The 20,970-nt window shown below is 38.4% G+C and overlaps 1 protein-coding gene across 4 annotated transcripts in view; it reads left to right on the top strand.

Moving 5' to 3' along the window:
* The window catches only part of MACROD2 (mono-ADP ribosylhydrolase 2), a 1,929,479-nt gene that overhangs the window by 1,397,454 nt on the left and 511,055 nt on the right, over positions 1 to 20,970 (top strand). For all 4 annotated transcript variants that reach the window (XM_049100432.1, XM_049100431.1, XM_025469286.3 and 1 more), the window contains exon 8: positions 14,393 to 14,466. In XM_049100432.1, coding sequence (XP_048956389.1) covers positions 14,393 to 14,466 — 74 coding nt within the window. The remainder of the gene's footprint in view (positions 1 to 14,392; positions 14,467 to 20,970) is intronic.

Below are 20,970 nucleotides of genomic sequence, written 5' to 3'. Positions count from 1 at the left end.
TGAGCACATACTTTGCTCTGACCACTGAAGGTAGAAAAGTGCATAAGACAGATAAGGGCTTTACCCCATCGAGCTTATATTCCAGTGTGGTTACTCACGGTAACCAAGTACATGGGAGAGAGAGCATTTCAGAGTGCGATGAGGGCAGCGCAAGGGCTCTGAAAGTCAAAATGAGGAGTTTGGAGCAAGCCCCTGGTATCTCTTAGCATGGATATGACATGGTGTAGCTTATGTCTATAAAGATCACTGGCTTCCAGGTCCATGCACCATATAGGGTGCCACCAGTTCAAAAGTAGAAACTGCATTTTCGTCTCTCAGTAGACCCCAATATAAATCTTTTCTACTCAAATGTGATGTCCTCCATGAACTCCCTTGATTACTCCTGTAGGAAAAACGTTCCTTTAAAAGACAATTTTAGAAATATTCTATTCCAAGTGATTCTATGAAATCTTTCATCTCCTTTCTCAAGAGACTTATTCAGGGTTAGTAGGAACAGCTTGCATAGAATAGCATTTGTTTCACGAGCCATTTCTTAGGTCATTATTATAATTCTTTAGGCAAAAGATGATTTTAAAAATACCCTCAGAAATGGAAGCTGGAGCTCATAAGTTTGAGGAGCTGATGAAGCTTGTATAGATTGTAACCTTGTGTCCCATAAAAATGCGGCTCACTCATACCTGCTTTGCAGAGCAAAGGGAAGACAACTTGAAAGGAAAACTTCATATTGCACAGTTTTTTTAAGTAGGTAAAAGCAGAAGCAATTCAAGTTGAGGCTGAATATAGCAGAATTTATGGAGTATCACTTGCTATGGTACACATAATGTCAAGTGAAATGAAAGAATGGGTGTGAAGAGATTAAAATGATAAGAAGTATAGAATTTTCCTTCTCACTTTTATGTATGACTAATCCTGGAGATCCTGCTAGGAAAATCAGTGCTAAGCTTAACAAAATAAAGTCAAGGCAAAGGCAAGACCATGGGGAAGATATGATGCACAGAAATTCTGTTGTGAGCCAGTGAGCTTCAAATTCATAGGTTCCAGTTGTGTCCAGAATGATAGTACCTATATGTTGAGGAGTAATTTTACCATCTAAAACCACCAGCTTTTCTACTTTCCCAAGGGGATTCCTTGGGCCCCCATCATACTCTGCAATGCAGACATTAAATGGCTGATTGGGTGCTGTCACCTGAAAAAGAGGACAGAACATCAGTGACCCCAGGTCTGTTAGGTGTGTTCATGCAGAAGGCACTGTGCTGGGTGCTCTGAAACAAGCTTTTTTTTTTTTTTTTTTTTTTTTTTTTTAATTGGTGCCTCCAATTTCATTTCCTTTCTTTGGAGTTTTAAACAGTGTTGCACCAGGATGGGAATCCCTGAAGGAGAGTAGTTATGGTGAATGCCATTCATTCTTTGGAGATGGAAGGATGAATAATATACCAGGTACTCAGCTAGGGTACAGAGAGAAGTCAAGCAGAACCAGGCTTGGGTACTAGCTCTGTGCCTTGCTTAGGTTCTCTGAGAGTCACTTTTTCTGTTCTATAAAGTCAGAAAGATTATATATATCTTCAAGGGAGTTTAGAGGGCTTAGGCGATTTTATGTGGAAGCCAGAGGTGGCAGGGCCTTTCAGGACAACCTAGGCTGTCCAGCCAGCCATGCCACCCACAGCCACATGTAGTGTCTTTGCTTCCTCTTCAAGCAGATGCTGGTCTAAACCACATTAGTGAGTCTACTAAAACTTACATAACAGTCGGACTGTATTTTGCATACCTCTTGGTAATTTTTAATATAAATCCAAATTAATCATCTTTGATTAGGGTGCCTACCTCAATACACTAAAGTCACTGTCCATTTATAGACCAACTCATCTTCATTATTCTTCCTTGTTCTTTTTATTGGGTTGCTGTGAAGACTGAATAATACATATAAATGCTAAGTAGAATGACTTGTATATAATTATCTCTCAATAAATATTAACGGCAGCAGCAAAAACAATTTACTATTGTTTCATGGTTTCTGTCTAGTGAGGTCAGGTTTACATGTGGACGTGAGCCTAGCCTGAATGACCTGTAAACTCCCCCAAAGTAAAGTACTATTGTGCTTTCACGCTGACAACTTCCAAGTTATTTTCCCCACATCACTAAGTAATTTATAAAACATTTCTCCACTGTGCCTGTGCCAGAGATTACAAATAGAAAAGTTGGAAGAATGGGTGCTATCAAGGTAAGAAATGACACTCATTTTCTCAAATTCATGAATGTATGTTGATCATGGTCACGTTTTGGCTTCACCCTAAAAGTAGATTCAGAGGCAAGGGTTTACATTCAGGAAGTTAATTTGGGAGATGATTTCAGGGAGGGGAGTAGGGAAGATAGGTAAAGAGGCAATAAGAGTGCATCACTGAGCACTTGGCTGCTATGGACAACTGGTGGGTAATCCCACTGATCAACTCAAGAAAACCACATAAAGCATGCACTTCAGTGTTACTGCATCTGAGGGGTGAGTGAGCTGGGACATTTATCCACTATCTCTCATTATCATGGCTTGATGCAGGAAGGTGGTGGTTTTGATTTCCTGATGCCCTGGACCTATTCCACATGTGGTTATCACCACGGACATCAGAGAGAGCTCTCAGTTAAAAGGCCACAGGTACCAGCAGTTGTAAACCAAACCAGCATGCAAGGATGGCATGGGCCATCCTTTGGCCCATTTTCAGCCTTATCAGCATCTACTATGGCTATTGAACTTGTTAATATGCCATATTATGTATATAGATATACATATCAAAAGAAAAAAGAAAAAAAAGTGCCTTGTCCTTTTAAACACCAGCTAAGACTCCACCATCTTACTGACAGGTGGGGATACCTCACTCTTGCCTACTGTGATGTCCTCTGATCCCCTGAGGAAAGCCAGTGACACCCTTTTTAGCATTCTGCTTCTGTGCTCACTGCAGTGATAGAGGCCAGTGTCACTCTTATTACTTCACCTGTTTTATCTTTTGTGAAACTCAGCCTTTAGCCAGAAGTGTCTGAGTGGCTGCTCTAGCAATTGCTTAACAGTGAGCCTCCTTCAGCTCATTTCTCTCAAGTAATTTGATTTCATCACGCTTTCAGAATTGCTTTTATGGCTTGGAAGGAGGCCTAAGGGGAAGGGGTAGACAGAAGCCATTTTGAGATGAAAAAATAAATTCATTGCCCTATACATCCCCATGCCCACCCGTACACCCCGTATATCCCCATATGCCCACACCCCTATGTACCCTCCATCTATATCCCTCTACCTCTCCTCCTGATCCAGGACAGATGTGTGTGTGTGTGTGTGTGTGTGTGTGTGTGTGTGTTCATAGGGAACTGGGGAGGAATGCTCTGAGAAAGACACAACTCATCTCACACTTCATTTACTTTTTCCTGAGTTTGTAAAGTATACTGTTTCATGTCCCTTTGGTGCCCACACCAGAATCTGTATGCTAAGATGGAAAATATTATGGTTAAACTTTGTCAAAATTGAAGCAAAGTATAATTTCTCATTGCTAGTCAACATTGACTATCCCAGTTCAACTGATGGTAACATTTCAGTAAACCCAGTGATATATCCTCTCATTTAGGACAGCCAGAGATTTTTATCAGTTCTCACAATTCCATGTTTAATACCTGTATAATATTTTGCTTGAGTTTGTATGGCAATGGAAAAAAAAAAAACAACACCAGTATGCTTTCCTTATTAAAGACTTGATAGGAAGGGAGGATGTGAATTTAATGGGCAGAGTTCTAGGGATTTATTTTGTTTTGTTTTTTAATTGTTGCTTCTAACTTCTGAAAGTTTATGACAATTCAGTACCAATTTGGTGCCTATAGTCACTGAGCAGGTTAGCACGACAACCACTTTGTAAATAATATGCAATTTATGTGGGGATTTATGATTCCACACATTCACTAGTATTTTATCACAGCTTTGGGCTGAGTGCCGTTTGGTGGGGTGAAATTAGGGGCTAAACACCCTTTGAGTGAGAACCACTCCAGAAGAACTTGTGCAGCTAAAAATAAAACAACTCAGTGCATAAACAGTGTTTTTTGCACCTGTGAGCTTTGCCTGGGCATACCAACTACTGGAAAAGCATCCACAGTTAAAGCAGAAGTGAAAAAAAAAATAAAGCAGAAGTGACTCCTGGTGACTAGGCTGGAAGGGAACACTGAGGGCAATGCAAGAGAGACAGACCCTGGCTAGACTAGAAATGGTACAGAGCGTTAACATTTTTTTTAAGGTATTTATTTATTTATTTATTTATTTATTTATTTATGATATTCACAGAGAGAGAGAGAGAGAGGCAGAGACACAGGCAGAGGGAGAAGCAGGCTCCATGCACCGGGAGCCCAATGTGGGATTCGATCCCGGGTCTTCAGGATCGCGCCCTGGGCCAAAGGCAGGCGCCAAACTGCTGCGCCACCCAGGGATCCCGAGCGTTAACATTTTAATGCATGGTGTAATTATTTATACCTGGCATTATGTTCAATTTGATTTTTTTTTTTTTTTTTTTTTTGTAGTTAGGACTTTGAAATAATTGACTTAAGGCATTACCATGTGCCTTTCTATGACAGGGTAATCTACAGCTACAAGCATTCCCTGGTTTTAATTTTAAAACAAAAGCTGATCCTTTGCTTCTGTTTTCAAAAAGGGTAGGTTTGCCAGCAAAGTAAGTTATCTTTATTTCAGTAGAATATGCTAGATTTTCAGGAGAATATGTTTTATTTCATTTTTATCACTTTTTAATTCAAGTATAATACACAGTGTTATTTTAGTTTCAGCAATACAATATAGTGATTCAGCAATCCTGTACATTATTCAGTGCTCATCATGATATGTCCTCTTAATCCCCTTCACCTATTTCACCCATCCCCCTTCCCACCTCCCTTCGGCAAACACCAGTTTGTAGAACTTTTTTTTTTTTTTAATGTATCGGAGAAATAAATTTGGTTTCTATGTTGGAACCTATGGGCAAAGTTCAGGTTATTGGAGAGTTATCAAAACTGCAAAAGAAAAAAAAAAAGAATGAAAACTAGAAAGGAACATTGTCTATGGCAAGGTCAAAATGAGATTCATTCTAATTATGTTGAAAACATTCCAGGTTTTTAACATTTCCAACAAATAAATAGTTCAATGGCTGGGTAGAACCCTCAGTTAGTCCTCATGGCTGGATCTTTCTGCAAGTTGATTAAAAGAGAAATATCTGCTTAATAACTGAGGGAGAGAAAAATATCCTAATGGGTTATTTGGCGTACCATGGATAAAAGCTGTTGCAAATTCAACTTGCTGTTTCAGTTTTTACCTCTTTTGCTTAAATTTTTTAATGTTCTGTTGATATAATTTATCATCTCTTGACTTAAATACTCCCTGCTTTGTAGGGAGACCATAGGCAAGTCATAAATATCTGTGTTTCTAGCTACATTGATTAGCCTAAAGCTATATTTAATGGCTTTAAATGTGGTAAAGAAAATATATTTACTAAGTACATCTTGATGTGTTAACTAAATAGATAAATACATTATTTTAAACTTTCATATACTTCCTATAGGAGTGTAAATTGGCATAAGTGCTTTGGAAAACCGACAGAATCTGCTAGAGTCAAAGATCTACATAAGCTATGGACCAGGAGCCCCCACTCCCGGGTATAAACTCCACAGAAACAATGCTTGTGTCCACCAAATGATGTGTATGAGAATGCCCATGGCAACTTTATTCTTAACAGCTCCAAACTGGAAACAACCCGATTGTCCATCAACGTTGGAATGACTAAGTAAATTGTGGAGTATTCATACAGAGAGATAGAAGGAGCTTCTGCTGTATGTAACAACATAGATAAATCAGGCAGGCATAATGTTGAAAAATTTGGACAAGGGCAGCCCGGGTGGCTCAGCGGTTTAGCGCCGCCTTCAGCCCAGGGCGTGATCCTGGAATTCTGGGATCGAGTCCTACATCGGGCTCCCTGCATGGAGCCTGCTTCTCCCTCTGCCTGTGTCTCTGCCTCTCTCTCTCTCTCTCTCTCTCTCTATCTATCTCTATCTCTCTCTCTCATGAATAAACAAATAATTTTTTTTAAAAGGTGCACACTGTATGTATATGTGAAGTGTAAAAACAGACGAACTAACCTATGACAATGGAAGAGAGAATAGCAGATTTTTCACAGGGTAGATACTGATTTGGGACAAGGCTCTTTCTGAGGTCCTGGAAATGTTTATATCTTGATTTTCCTATATGTGTGTATATATGTATGTGTGTGTATAATCATTTTGCAAGCAATTTTAATTCAAAGAAAATCACATATACATTCAACAAATCAACTTCAACATCCACAATAAAAGTTCATCTTAATAGTCATTCTAATGAATAAGGAACTAGCCGCAGAATGCCAGCAGAAACACAGATTCCATGCACACCTGGGCATACACATATACAATTCCCTGCATGCCTGGCCCTAAATTATTAATGGCTTGTTCAGCCTCATTGACCCTCATACTTGGAAGAGATTTTCTATGTCATTTAATTCAATGATTCATCTAAAGCTTGTCTGCATCCTTCCCTCTGGGTGGCCATCCTGTTTTTGTGAACAAAAGCCCTCTAGTGACTAGAATACTCTCCTGACCTCTGGAGCCTGACTTACTATCATCAGGAGCCCATCCCTGGGCAAAAATCTATCCTGTCTATTCATTGGTTTTACTTATAACCATGGGGGTCTTGCAGTCAAGTGGACAATGGATTGTGTTGTTGCTTCCCCTGAACACTGTACTTTATCTTGTGTATATATTCCCACTGAAAGCAGGCATATTTTCAGGGGTATTTGTCTTATTATTTCCCTCCCTTTTTAATTAATAACAGATATCATTTCACCAGGAACTGTGTTGTTTCACATGCATCTTCTAAATAGTGGGAAACTATTGGGAAACTCAGGGATGAAATGGGATAATGTGGATATATCATTTTGCTTGGATGTCACAGGATCCATTTACCCTCCCACTATCTAGAGCTAAACACCCCTGTTCTCCCAGTATTCAGCCTGTCCTTCTGTCAATACAATGATTCATAGGTCCACAGTCCATTCACTCATTCAACATACATTTATTGATCATCTTCGATGTGCCAGCAATGTTTTAGGGAGACAGTGATAAGCAAATAAGAGACATGTGGCATCTGCCTCCTTAGGCCTTCGCTCTACTATGATTATTAATCAAATATGTAAATAAATAAATGTAAAACATAAAAATGAAACTATGATGACTACTGCCAGGGAAAGGTACATGATGTTATATAAAAGCATCAAATAGGGAGTTGTCATCATCAGAGAAGCCTTCTCTGGAGAAGCGATGACTGAGCAAAGGACAAATAAAATTTAAAATAAGCTAGGAAAGAAGGTGAGAAATTTCATTTTAGGGAGAGGATATAGCATGAGCGAGGCCTTATGTCAGGAACCAAAAGGAAACATGCCACATTCAAAGAACAGAAAGAAGGTCAGTGTAGCTGCAGTTGAGAAAGCTAGGAGAGATGAAGTATGAGACGAGCCTAGAGGGGTAGGAAAGAATCATACCATTCAGCGGGGAAATGTTAGCTGGACATCAAATGCTTATAAAGGACATACGTTGTAAAGTAGCAGATCAAACTAAAGAGAGAACAGGTTTTGAGAGAGCACTGCTTAAACTAGTAATTTGAGAGATGGAAATGTTACATCAAGGAGCAGGGAATGATCTAGGGAGGGGATGGAGTGGAGGTGGTTGTCAAAAATGAATCAAGGAATTGGCAGGCCAGATGTTGGGTGGGTCCTCTTATTGGACATTGAAATCACCCATGATTATGGCCAGGCTTGAGGTAGAAATGAAAACCATAACTCAGCGCCAGAGGCTTTGATAAATGTGGGGAAGTGACCTGGAGGTCACAAATAATTGAGAATTGGCCATAGTTGCCATGGTTCTATTAGAACTTGTATAATTTCTCTGTGGGGGAATTATGTCCTCTAAAGGTTAATGCTGATGGCCATTGCAACTGAGCATGATTACAGTATTTATTAGTTTTATATAGACCTATAATCTTATGATTTAAGTACTTCTTAAACATATCAAAATTGGAGAAGATTTTCATGGGAGGAGAAGAAATAGAGAAAGTTAAGATAAAAGTCTAGGAAGACCCTTGTGGTATCTCATGCCAAGCTAAGGTACTAAGATTTCCTCTGTAGGAGCTGGCACATCTGCAAGCCCGCCATTGCTTTGTGTAAGGTTGTGGTAACTATATCTTAGGAAGTGTCACTTGGAAGTGGTGCACTAGACCTATTGGTGAAGGGAAGAAGACCAAAGGAGCACAACTGAGTCAGCTACAGTTGTCAGGGCGAAGGTTGTTTGGGCTTTGAATGAGATTAGTGGGCAAAAAAGGGAAGGAATGGGTGGTATAAAATATTTCAGAGGACTCAGTTACCAGCCAGGGAAGCAACCAAATACTGCAGTGACTGGGAGACAGAAAGAAAGCCATACCCAGAAACCAGAAAATCAGGAAAAAGTTCATTTGTGGAAGAATACACATTACATCTCTAGTTTTGGAGTGCATGACAGGGAAGTATCCAGGCAATTAAAATGTAGATGTTAAACTCGGGGGTGGGGGTGGGGGTGGGGGAGGAGGTAGACTGGAAAATCCCCCTGTGGTTAACCCTTAATTACAAATGCCCATCCTAGCCTCCTGCTTTTTCTTTGCAGTCCACAGGAACTTCTCTTTTTTTCTACCTCCTTTCACTTCCCCTGACTTCTTCCATTAATTTCTAGTTTCTCACAGCTTACTTCTGAAGACAGTGTCTCCTCAGCTTTCTGCTTTTCCTAGAAAGCCTCCTCTTTCTTGCTTAGTTCCCCTCATCTGTGTCCCCACAGCCCTGATGGACTTGTCATGCTTGCCTCTTATCTATTTCCTCCCTCCGACTTTGGTCTTCAGAGGACAGGGACTCATTAAACATGTCCATGTATCTTTTCTTTTCTGGTTCAATAATAATTTGCTTAATGACTTGGCTAATTAACAGGTTTATTTTAAGGGTTTTACATTTTGAAGCCTTCGTTTAAGGAAAAAAAATGGGATGAAACAGTTCAAAACAAATCCATAATCCCAAATGTCACAGATGAATTGACAAAGTTTGGGAAGTTGTGTACGTTTTCCCTATAACAGTGGTTCTCTCTCTCATATGACGGTGGTCAAGTGGAACTTGGCTCTGCTTTATTTTGTCCCCTTTCCTAATGTACTCTCTGATGAGGTATATAGAAACCTAATCAGAAAAGCTACCTTTATTCTTGGAAATGGGGACAAACATCTCGTCTCTCTTGCTCTTCCTTTCACATATTTTTCTCTGAAAGTCTAATGAGATTTAAACCTTTAGTATAAACTACTGGAATATGCATTTGCCTTCAAATAAAACTGAATCTTTTAAATCCCAGATCTCCTCATTTCGGGAGAATACCTGAGTCCCTGATACCTCTCTCTGCATCTATACAGCATAATGTCACAGGAACCCCCTGATTAGAAGGCATGTCAGTGAATGATGCTACAGCTGGCTAGTGCAGAGTGTAGAGGAAGAAGGGTGAGTTTAGAGGTTGGAAATGACATAGACATATATTTAGTGGATGCTGCTAGGAAAAGGAACCAGGGCAGCTCAAATAGGCAGGAGGCAACACAAAAGAAGGTAGTGTTGAAAAAATCCAAGAGGAGAATTTACAAATCTATAGGGACAAAAAGTAGATTCATAGTTGTCAGGGGCTGGAGTAGAGGGAGACTGGGGAGTGACTGACTGTTAATGAGTACAAAGTCTTTTGGGGGGATGATGGAAATATTCTGAAGTTAGTGGTAATGCTTGCACAACTCTGTGGGCATATAAAAAACCACTATATTGTATTATTTAAAACAATAAGAGAAAAAAAAATGAAATCCAGGATATTCAAACATGGAAAACTAATGAAGCACATCTAATACAGGAAAAGATGAAGACTGATTGAAAAGGCAATTGCCTATTTGGAATTTGGTGATTAGGAAGCCAGTAGTGAGCTTAAAGAGAGTAGTTTCTGGGGAACAGCCACTCCCATCTCTTCTTCTCTCTGCCCCATAAATATATAATTTGTAAGTTATTCCTTCACATACATTTATCTCTATTGGTAGAATGGTGATTTTGCAAGTTTAGGAATGTGTTTAGTTTACATAAGCTAAAGAGATATTTTATTTTATTTTTTTTTAATTTATTTTTTATTGGTGTTCAATTTACTAACATACAGAATAACCCCCAGTGCCCGTCACCCATTCACTCCCACCCCCCGCCCTCCTCCCCTTCTACCACCCCTAGTTCGTTTCCCAGAGTTAGCAGTCTTTACGTTCTGTCTCCCTTTCTGATATTTCCCACACATTTCTTCTCCCTTCCCTTATATTCCCTTTCACTATTATTTATATTCCCCAAATGAATGCGAACATACAATGTTTGTCCTTCTCCGACTGACTTACTTCACTCAGCATAATACCCTCCAGTTCCATCCACGTTGAAGCAAATGGTGGGTATTTGTCATTTCTAATAGCTGAGGAATATTCCATGGTATACATAAACCACATCTTCTTTATCCATTCATCTTTCGATGGACACCGAGGCTCCTTCCACAGTTTGGCTATCGTGGCCATTGCTGCTATAAACATCGGGGTGCAGGTGTCCCGGCGTTTCATTGCATTTGTATCTTTGGGGTAAATCCCCAACAGTGCAATTGCTGGGTCGTAGGGCAGGTCTATTTTTAACTCTTTGAGGAACCTCCACACAGTTTTCCAGAGTGGCTGCACCAGTTCACATTCCCACCAACAGTGTAAGAGGGTTCCCTTTTCTCCGCATCCTCTCCAACATTTGTTGTTTCCTGCCTTGTTAATTTTCCCCATTCTCACTGGTGTGAGGTGGTATCTCATTGTGGTTTTGATTTGTATTTCCCTGATGGCAAGTGATGCAGAGCATTTTCTCATATGCATGTTGGCCATGTCTATGTCTTCCTCTGTGAGATTTCTCTTCATGTCTTTTGCCCATTTCATGATTGGATTGTTTGTTTCTTTGGTGTTGAGTTTAAGAAGTTCTTTATAGATCTTGGAAACTAGCCCTTTATCTGATATGTCATTTGCAAATATCTTCTCCCATTCTGTAGGTTGTCTTTGAGTTTTGTTGACTGTATCCTTTGCTGTGCAAAAGCTTCTTATCTTGATGAAGTCCCAATAGTTCATTTTTGCTTTTGTTTCTTTTGCCTTCGTGGATGTATCTTGCAAGAAGTTACTATGGCCGAGTTCAAAAAGGGTGTTGCCTGTGTTCTTCTCTAGGATTTTGATGGAATCTTATCTCATATTTAGATCTTTCATCCATTTTGAGTTTATCTTTGTGTATGGTGAAAGAGAGTGGTCTAGTTTCATTCTTCTGCATGTGGCTGTCCAATTTTCCCAGCACCATTTATTGAAGAGACTGTCTTTCTTCCAATGGATAGTCTTTCCTCCTTTATCGAATATTAGTTGACCATAAAGTTCAGGGTCCACTTCTGGATTTTCTATTCTGTTCTACTGATCTATGTGTCTGTTTTTGTGCCAGTACCACACTGTCTTGATGACCACAGCTTTGTAGTACAACCTGAAATCTGGCATTGTGATGCCCCCAGATATGGTTTTCTTTTTTAAAATTCCCCTGGCTATTTGGGGTCTTTTCTGATTCCACACAAATCTTAAAATAATTTGTTCTAACTCTCTGAAGAAAGTCCATGGTATTTTGATAGGGATTGCATTAAACGTGTATATTGCCCTGGGTAACATTGACATTTTCACAATATTAATTCTGCCAATCCATGAGCATGGAATATTTTTCCATCTCTTTGTGTCTTCCTCAATTTCTTTCAGAAGTGTTCTATAGTTTTGAGGGTATAGATCCTTTACATCTTTGGTTAGGTTTATTCCTAGGTATCTTATGCTTTTGGGTGCAATTGTAAATGGGATTGACTCCTTAATTTCTCTTTCTTCAGTCTCATTGTTAGTGTATAGAAATGCCATTGATTTCTGGGCATTGATTTTGTATCCTGCCACGCTACCGAATTGCTGTATGAGTTCTAGCAATCTTGGGATGAAGACTTTTGGGTTTTCTATGTAGAGTATCATGTCATCGGCGAAGAGGGAGAGTTTGACTTCTTCTTTGCCAATTTGAATGCCTTTAATGTCTTTTTGTTGTCTGATTGCTGAGGCTAGGACTTCCAGTACTATGTTGAATAGCAGTGGTGAGAGTGGACATCACTGTCTTGTTCCTGATCTTAGGGGAAAGGCTCCCAGTGCTTCCCCATTGAGAATGATATTTGCTGTGGGCTTTTCATAGATGGCTTTTAAGATGTCGAGGAATGTTCCCTCTATCCCTACACTCTGAAGAGTTTTGATCAGGAATGGATGCTGTATTTTGCATCCAAACTCAACTGAATACACATTCTTCTCAAGTGCACATGGAACTTTCTCCAGAATAGACCACATATTAGGTCACAAATCGGGTCTGAACCGATACCAAAAGATTGGGATCGTCCCCTGCATATTCTCAGACCATAATGCCTTGAAATTAGATCTAAATCACAACAAGAAGTTTGGAAGGACCTCAAACACGTGGAGGTTAAGGACCATCCTGCTAAAAGATGAAAGGGTCAACCAGGAAATTAAGGAAGAATTAAAAACATTCATGGAAACTAATGAGAATGAAGATACAACCATCCTAAATCTTTGGGATGCAGCAAAAGCAGTCCTGAGGGGGAAATACATCGCAATCCAAGCATCCATTCAAAAACTGGAAAGAACTCAAATACAAAAGCTAACCTTACACATAAAGGAGCTAGAGAAAAAACAGCAAATAGATCCTACACCCAAGAGAAGAAGGGAGTTAATAAGGATTCGAGCAGAACTCAACGAAATCGAGACCAGAAGAACTGTGGAACAGATCAACAGAACCAGGAGTTGGTTCTTTGAAAGAATTAATAAGATAGATAAACCATTAGCCAGCCTTATTAAAAAGAAGAGACAGACTCCAATTAATAAAATCATGAATGAGAAAGGAGAGATCACTACCAACACCAAGGAAATACAAACGATTTTAAAAACATATTATGAACAGCTATACGCCAATAAATTAGGCAATCTAGGAGAAATGGACGCATTCCTGGAAAGCCACAAACTACCAAAACTGGAACAGGAAGAAATAGAAAACCTTAAGAGGCCAATAACCAGGGAGGAAATTGAAGCAGTCATCAAAAACCTCCCAAGACACAAGAGTCCAGGGCCAGATGGCTTCCCAGGGGAATTTTATCAAACGTTTAAAGAAGAAACCATACCTATTCTCCTAAAGCTGTTTGGAAAGATAGAAAGAGATGGAGTACTTCCAAATTCGTTCTATGAGGCCAGCATCACCTTAATTCCAAAACCAGACAAAGACCCCACCAAAAAGGAGAATTACAGACCAATATCCCTGATGAACATGGATGCAAAAATCCTCAACAAGATACTGGCCAATAGGATCCAACAGTACATTAAGAAAATTATTCACCATGACCAAGTAGGATTTATCCCTGGGACACAAGGCTGGTTCAACAGCCGTAAAACAATCAATGTGATTCATCATATCAGCAAGAGAAAAACCAAGAACCATATGATCCTCTCATTAGATGTAAAGAGATATTTTAGATGAGTTTTAGGAATTATAATTACGTGTGCTCCTGCTCACTAGGACGTAGTATATGTGTCATTCTTCCTGTCTTTCTAAAATCAAATCTGTAGTGCAAAACCAGGTCAGTTCATGTCATCTTAATCTCAAACATAATTTCCAATGACCCTGAATGGAGCAGGCATTACCTTTGTTGAATTCTGATAATAATTTTAGTGATATAGCTATTTTGCAAGTTGTTTGCCCTGTCTTGTGTCAGTTCGTTGATGGAGTACTGCTGGCCTTATAACCCTATGTCAACCACATGTATTCAGTAGCATATTTACCTGGTTTGTAATTGAGGGTAATAAACCTTAATCTGAGCACCTCTTATGAGAATATTATATGAAAGTCCTGTGAAAACTATTAAACAAATGTAAATACATTTTTAATTGATTATGTTGTAGAATTGAAGGGTCAGTTAACTCCTTTATTGCTTACTAGCATTAGACTGGTATAGGGCTAGCCTCCTTAAAGCCTTGTATGTATGATCACTGCCTTCACATCCATGTGAACCTTACTAAGTCCTAGCCTTGCTCAGTAGTAATTAGTTGAACTGAATAAAGTTTAAATGGGAAAAATTTAGTGTCATACCATGACTGAATTCTCTATCGACTTCATTTTTTTTGCTAATTTATTTTATTCTGCTCTTCACTTAGGTTTCCCAAATGAGCCTGCTTCTGTCATTGCCCTCAGCACCATTAAGGAATGGCTGGCCACGAATCATCACGAGGTAGGAGGAACAACATAATTAGCAAACAGTTAAGATGGTGTCATTTGATCCTCAATTTCAAAAAAAAAGCAGAAAAATATATCCATAAATATCAAGTAATTGTAGTCTTTAGCCAAAACTAGCTGACCATGCTTCATTGGGGTTACATGGGTGATTGAATGTTTTCTTGTAATTAATTGACTGAAAGGGTTATGTTGTTTGGTTTTGGTAGTACAGATAGGAAGAGTGATCAGATTGACTTAGTCATTATCTCATTTTTACATCCTTAGATAGTATGGGCTTTATGTCTAAAAAGAGGATGAATCCATCCTATCATTAAGATTAAGGGATTGTCCAGAGCTATTTTCCTTTAAGAGTTAAGTTATCCTTGTTGACAGAGGATTCCTGGTATATGCTAATTTTTTTTGGTATCCTGAGGTGTCTTTATTTATAATTAATCATTTCTATAAAATAACTTCTGAGTGTGAGTTTAGAGTAGGCATGGATAATTGATAGCTAAATCCTCATGATCAGGATTTCTTATGAAACTAAATGCTTCTCTCAGACTTTCCATCATACCTCCTATTCTACTTATTTAATAAAATCTTTGGGATATGTTTAGTGATGAATAGGAGAATTACTCAAGTTAACAAAGCAACACAATAAACAGAGATACTACTGTAGAGGCTTAGATTTCAGAGTTTTGGCAACTAACCTGTTGTAACAACAAATAGGTTCATCTCAGATATTCATGTGAGTGCTATAAAGAATTTTGTTCCACTTATGATAGACTGTGAATTTAGCATTCTTCTTGAATAGTACATGGATTATTTGTAAATGTTTGGGTATGGAAACAGACTATGGAGTTTGCTATAAGATGGAAGTAGTTCTTGATGCCCTTGTGAGTTTAAAGAAACAGCAGTGTAATTTTCTGCTAATTGTTATAATTTCAACATTTCTTAAGTAGATACAGAGATTGTTAATCTCCAATGGGAATAAAGACCACATGACCAAACATATCCATTTTGGTATTTGCTACACACACACACACACACACACACATATAATGACTGTAATAACCTCAAAAAAGCAGAATTTTAAAAAATAATTAAAATAGGCAGTTTACTAAAACATGTCTTTGACATATATTATTTTCCAAACAATCTCATGAAATGTCTAGGATAGGTATTGTTATCCTTATCCTCATCTAGAATCTAAAGGTTAAATGACATCCTCAGGACTTCAGAATCACAGAGCCAAGAGTTTGACTCTGTCCTCCTAACTCCCAACAGCCTCCTTGGAGGGATTCCAAGGCCAGGGGGAAAAGTTTAGTCTTTTTGAAAGTGGTATTTTTAACATATCTCTTGGTCACAGTAAAACCTCCTTACCTGGACCATCTGCTTTGCAAAACCATAGTGTTTCTTGAATAAAAGCTTATAATGGAGCTAGTATATTGGTGTAAGTCCATTATTTCCACTAAAATAATAATCCAAGGGCATCCTCTACTGATAGATTCACATGTGTCATGTGAGGGAAATATGCATATCCACCCAAAGATCATCAAGGAGATGATTATGAAGAGCAAAAATGTTGGTTGCATTTACACCTCATTGACACATTCTACCGAAGGATTTTCTCTAGTTAAACTATTCAGAAAGTAATTTTCTATAGAAATGTGCTAACTTGGTGTTTCCCACTTAATGGTTTGTGTCCTGATTTCCTCATTAGCTTACTTTATCTTTGAGTCTGTTTTTTTTTTATTTCATATATTTTTCTTCTCATTTCTTGAGTCTGTTGTATAAAAATATAGGTATTTTGGATTGAAGAACACAATTCAGTTATTGCCATTGTGACTTTAAACATATCATGTACTAATTCTATTTTTAAAGATTTTTTTTTTGTTTCAACCTCCATTGGCTAATTTAAACAAGTTAACTTGAACAAGTCAAGTTTTGCTTAATAAATGAATTATAAGTGGTAGAACATAGAGAAAAGCTATACAAATTTATTATCTTGCAGTATTTTTATTTATTTATTTGCTCTTTTAAAAAACAAGCAAAGTAAGTTAGGCACTTATGAAAGAATATCACTTCTCAGTCAATTGTCTCTTCACTGCAGTGTTATTTTGACATTTAAGTTATTTATTCATTAATTCACTCATTTGACAAATATTTACTGAATCCCACCAAACACCAGAAACTTTTCTAGATATGATGGACAGAACACCAAAAAACAGAGTCCTCTTCTTATGATATTCATAGTCTAGGAAAAGAAACATCAACAAATAAAGAAAATAGTTCAAAGAGTATTTTGCAAAGTAAAACAGTGTAATTGGTTAATGAAATATTGGAGGATGTGGTTTTAGATCATATAGAGAGGGCTCTGCGGACATAATCTTGGAAAAAAGATTTGTAAGATGGGCAGGGGTAAGCCAAAACACAGAGAAGTCTTGAGGTAGAACATTCCACATACAGGAAACAGCAAGAGAACAACCCTGGTGGGAAAAGAGTTTACTGTTTGCAATTAATGGTAAGAGAGACAATGCAATTAGATTAGAGACATAAAAGAATGGCAGAAAACAAATTTAGACAAATATGTAGGGGTCAGATTGTGGAGCGTAGTGGTTCATGGAGAAATTTGGATTTTTATTCTAAAGGCAAGTTGTTGAGGGTTTGGGACAGGGAGTGGCATGATGAGATTCACCTTTAAAATGACAAAAGGCTGACTACTGGTTGGAGAAAGGACTTAAGAGACCTCAGAATAGAAAAGGGAAGACCGATGAAGAGGATCCTGTAGTAAATCCAGGCAAGAGATGAGGATTCTTTGAAATATAGCAATGGTAGAAAAAGAGGAAACAGCATCAGGTTTGGAATATATTTTGACAATAGAACCAGCAGGACTTGGGGATTGTCTTAGAATATGCTAGCTCATGCTGCAGTTACAAACAACTTACAAATCTTAGTGCCATAAAACAGCAAAGCTTTATTTTTTACTCATGCTATTTATATGTCTTGAGTCAGCAGAGGGCTCTGGCTTAGTCAGGAATCCAAGCTGACAGTCACTCTACCATGTGAAATATCATCTGTCACATGACCGGAAAAGATAGACAATCAAGTAATAGCTCTTAAATTCTTCTACAAAGGAATGATGTGTATAACTTTTTCTCACATTTCACTGTCCAGAGCAAGGCACCTAGGAGACAAGGAAATGGAATTCTCTCATATTTTCAGAAGAGAGGCAACTAGATATCAACAAACAGTAATAATGTCTATCATAGTTGTAAATCAGATGTGACATGGAGAAAATGGGAGAGTCAAAAATAATAGCTAGGCTTTTGACCTGAGCCCCTGAGTAAATATTGGTGCCCTTACTGAGAAACTTGGTAAAGGAATATGTATGTATGAGAAACAGAAAGAAAATAATAGTTAAGCCTGAGATGGTCTTAAATATACAGTGAAGCCTTCCAATAGAAAGTTGGTTACAGGAGCCTAAAGCTCAGGAAAGAAGTCAGATGTAAAGACATGGTAAAATTGATAAGATTATCATAACTTTAACGGGTTTGGGTCTTAGTTTGAGATTAGCTGCAAGAAATAGAAAAAACATTCAAGCTAAAGGAAGATAAATTGTATACATGAACTATATGAGAAAAAGTCTTGAAATTCAAGAGCCAGAACTAGAGTCTCATGAGTGACCAGAATTGCAAATTGTAAATAGAGCAAGAAGCGAGGGAGTTAGTTCATTTTTGTTCTCACTCAATCTCTCACATATCTCTGTTTCATTGATGTTTTTTTCTTGCACATTATCTTCACTACCCATTCACCTGCTTAGTATGGCCCCATTATGACTGGGAATCACTCATGCGTCAGGGAACCCTGCTCAAGGCAAAGCTGGGGTTGAGGTTGGTGGGCAAAGTTGCATCTTCTGGATCTTTCAGCTGGTTATGTTCCCTGAAATTTTCCTTTTAAAAAAATCAGGAATCCATGTAATGTGACTTCCATCAGTGGCAGTACTTCTCTCATTCAGATAAGTATACAATTCAATCTTCATGATCTTTGACAATTGATAATTGATGTTGTTATGTGATTAGTGAGCCTTCACATTTCATCATTTACTTACCCTTCAACTTCTAAACCACCAGGAAGGACTCTCTCTCTCTCTCTCTCTCTTTTTTTTTTTTTTTACAATAGTTGATTTGCTTCTATTTGATTACCCAAATCACCCCCAACTTGTATGGCTGGACATTTCCACATCAGAGAGGCTTCTCTAGAGTATTTGGGCCCAATAGATGTGACTAGGGAAAACATGCTGTGTCATCCACCATCGACTTATTTCATTTGCCCAAAGTCTGAATTGTAAGGATGCTGCTGTTGCCACATATTTAGGGGGACTCAGGGACATGAGGGAGCCTAGCTGAACAAAGAATATGGTTGGCTCTGTCTGCAGCAGCTCTGGAGGAAGAGATAGAATGAAAAACAGGAGAATCCTCAACAGGATATAATTGGGGCAGAAAAATGACTTACCAGGAGTAAGAAACATAATGACTTTTTATTGAAAAATTACAAAACAAAAAAGAATATTCACGCTAAGACTTGAATTATTGTTCTCAGAAAACCAGAGAGTTGAATTATCTTACAATACAGAAATAGAAATTGTGACAGAAGAGATAAGGCTTGTGGCAGAGAGACCTGGGAATTAAGTGTGAGGTAGGCAAGGGATGGAGATTACCCACTGACATTTTTGGCAAAATTAAGAATTAAGAACTTCTGAGTTCTGAAAATAAAATGAAAAGAATATCAGAGTTCACTGTAAAACAAATGATAGCATGTGACATGATAACCTTTCCATAAGTACCCATTTTTCATAAGTAGAAACTTTATTACAGAGACAAGCGAGCAAAATCTGGGACTGTTATGGAAATGAGCAGCGGAAATGCAACTCAGACTCAAGTTGGGGTGGCTGCTCCGTGTTATCATCTGCAGTTTCATGCATTCCTCATTTTTCATGCAGTCTAAAAATATCATTCTTTGTGAAATAGTGATTTTTCCCCACACCGCAGCTCTGAGGTTTCATTTCTGGAAGTTAGCCTAAGAAATGTCTCTTCTATTGTTCCACACCAGGGATTCATATGGCATCTGACTATTGGTCTCTGGGGCAATGTACATATTTGTAATTTTTTCTATAGAAAGCAGAAGAACAGGAAGTCTTTTTCCTCTAAAATCTACAAATGTCCTGATATTATATGAAATATTTCCCCATTACAGAGATCATGTTCAGTGATTTCAAATGTCCCAAAGAAGCAAGCATCCTGTAGCACAGAGTACCTGTGTTAAGTCTTCTGGGAAGTCATCTTTATGGGGAGATAAGGCATCTAAGATGAAGATTCTGAGATGGAAGATTGGTGAATTTTCTGAGTACTTTAAATGTGGAAACACTAAAGTGTTTCCTAATCAGGCCTTGGTTGTAGTATGGCCCAAATCTGAATACCCCTTACCTCCAACAATTATAAAGCATCAGAGAGATAGGCAGAAAGATAACATTCTGAAAAGCTCTAATTAAAAGTGTGGCATGTGTAGACAGACATACAGAGGGGAAGCTGTGGTTCACCTAAGACCAGGCTCCGGCTGCCTCTCTGCAGATCTTTGAAGATGGTATTTCCTAGGGATCTTTCTCATTCAACCACTCAGTGGAAAGTTCCTCATCTCCCACCTCATGCTGACAGCCCCCTCCTCCACAAGCAGACTCTTTTGTTCTGAGGTGGGAACAATTCAGCGGAGGAGTCTTTGGTTGTCTTTGAAGGCCTTGAGTGGGCACCTGATGTGACACAGACATCATTAGCAGGAAAGAACCCTAGCTCTGCATTTTTAAAACCGAGATCAGTTTTCTTCTCTGTAGGAGGAAGGTGAAAATCTTTCATTGCATGCAAGAGTTTGGGTCTTTGCCTAACATATAATATTTTTTTACTGTGCTTTTAGCACAGATTGTTATTCAACATGTTAAATATCATCTACTTGTCATTTAAATTGTTAATGCTGCGCCTTCTGAGGGAAACTTGATACCTGTGGTATTGCTGTTTCTCATTTTAAATATTATGCCCAGAGATGTGGTAGGGCATCATGAGAGGCTGTGTGTATGTGGCAGTGTCCCATCAAGACAAATGGCCAACAAACATGTGGAAAGATAATCAGCATCATTAATCATCAGGGAAATACAATTCAAAACCACAACGAGAATCACCTCACACCTATCAGAATGGATAAAATAAAAAAGCATAAGAAAAACTGTTGGCAAGGATGTAGAAAAAAATGAACCCTTGTACACTGTTGGTAGGAGTGTAAATTGGTGCAGCCACTGTGGAAAAAAACATGGAGATTCCTCAAAAAATTAAAAATAGAATATCATGATCCAATAATTCCACTACAGGGTATTTATCCAAAGAAAACAAAAACACTAATTTGAAAAGATATATGTACCTCTATGTCTATTCCAGCAGTACTTACAATTACCAAGATATGGAAGAGACCCAAG

Source organism: Canis lupus, chromosome 24 (assembly GCF_003254725.2).
Source record: "Canis lupus dingo isolate Sandy chromosome 24, ASM325472v2, whole genome shotgun sequence".
In the NCBI taxonomy this organism is placed as follows: domain Eukaryota; kingdom Metazoa; phylum Chordata; class Mammalia; order Carnivora; family Canidae; genus Canis; species Canis lupus.
The sequence above is the reverse complement of the archived record's forward strand: the minus strand, read 5'-3'. Positions and strand labels throughout refer to the sequence as shown.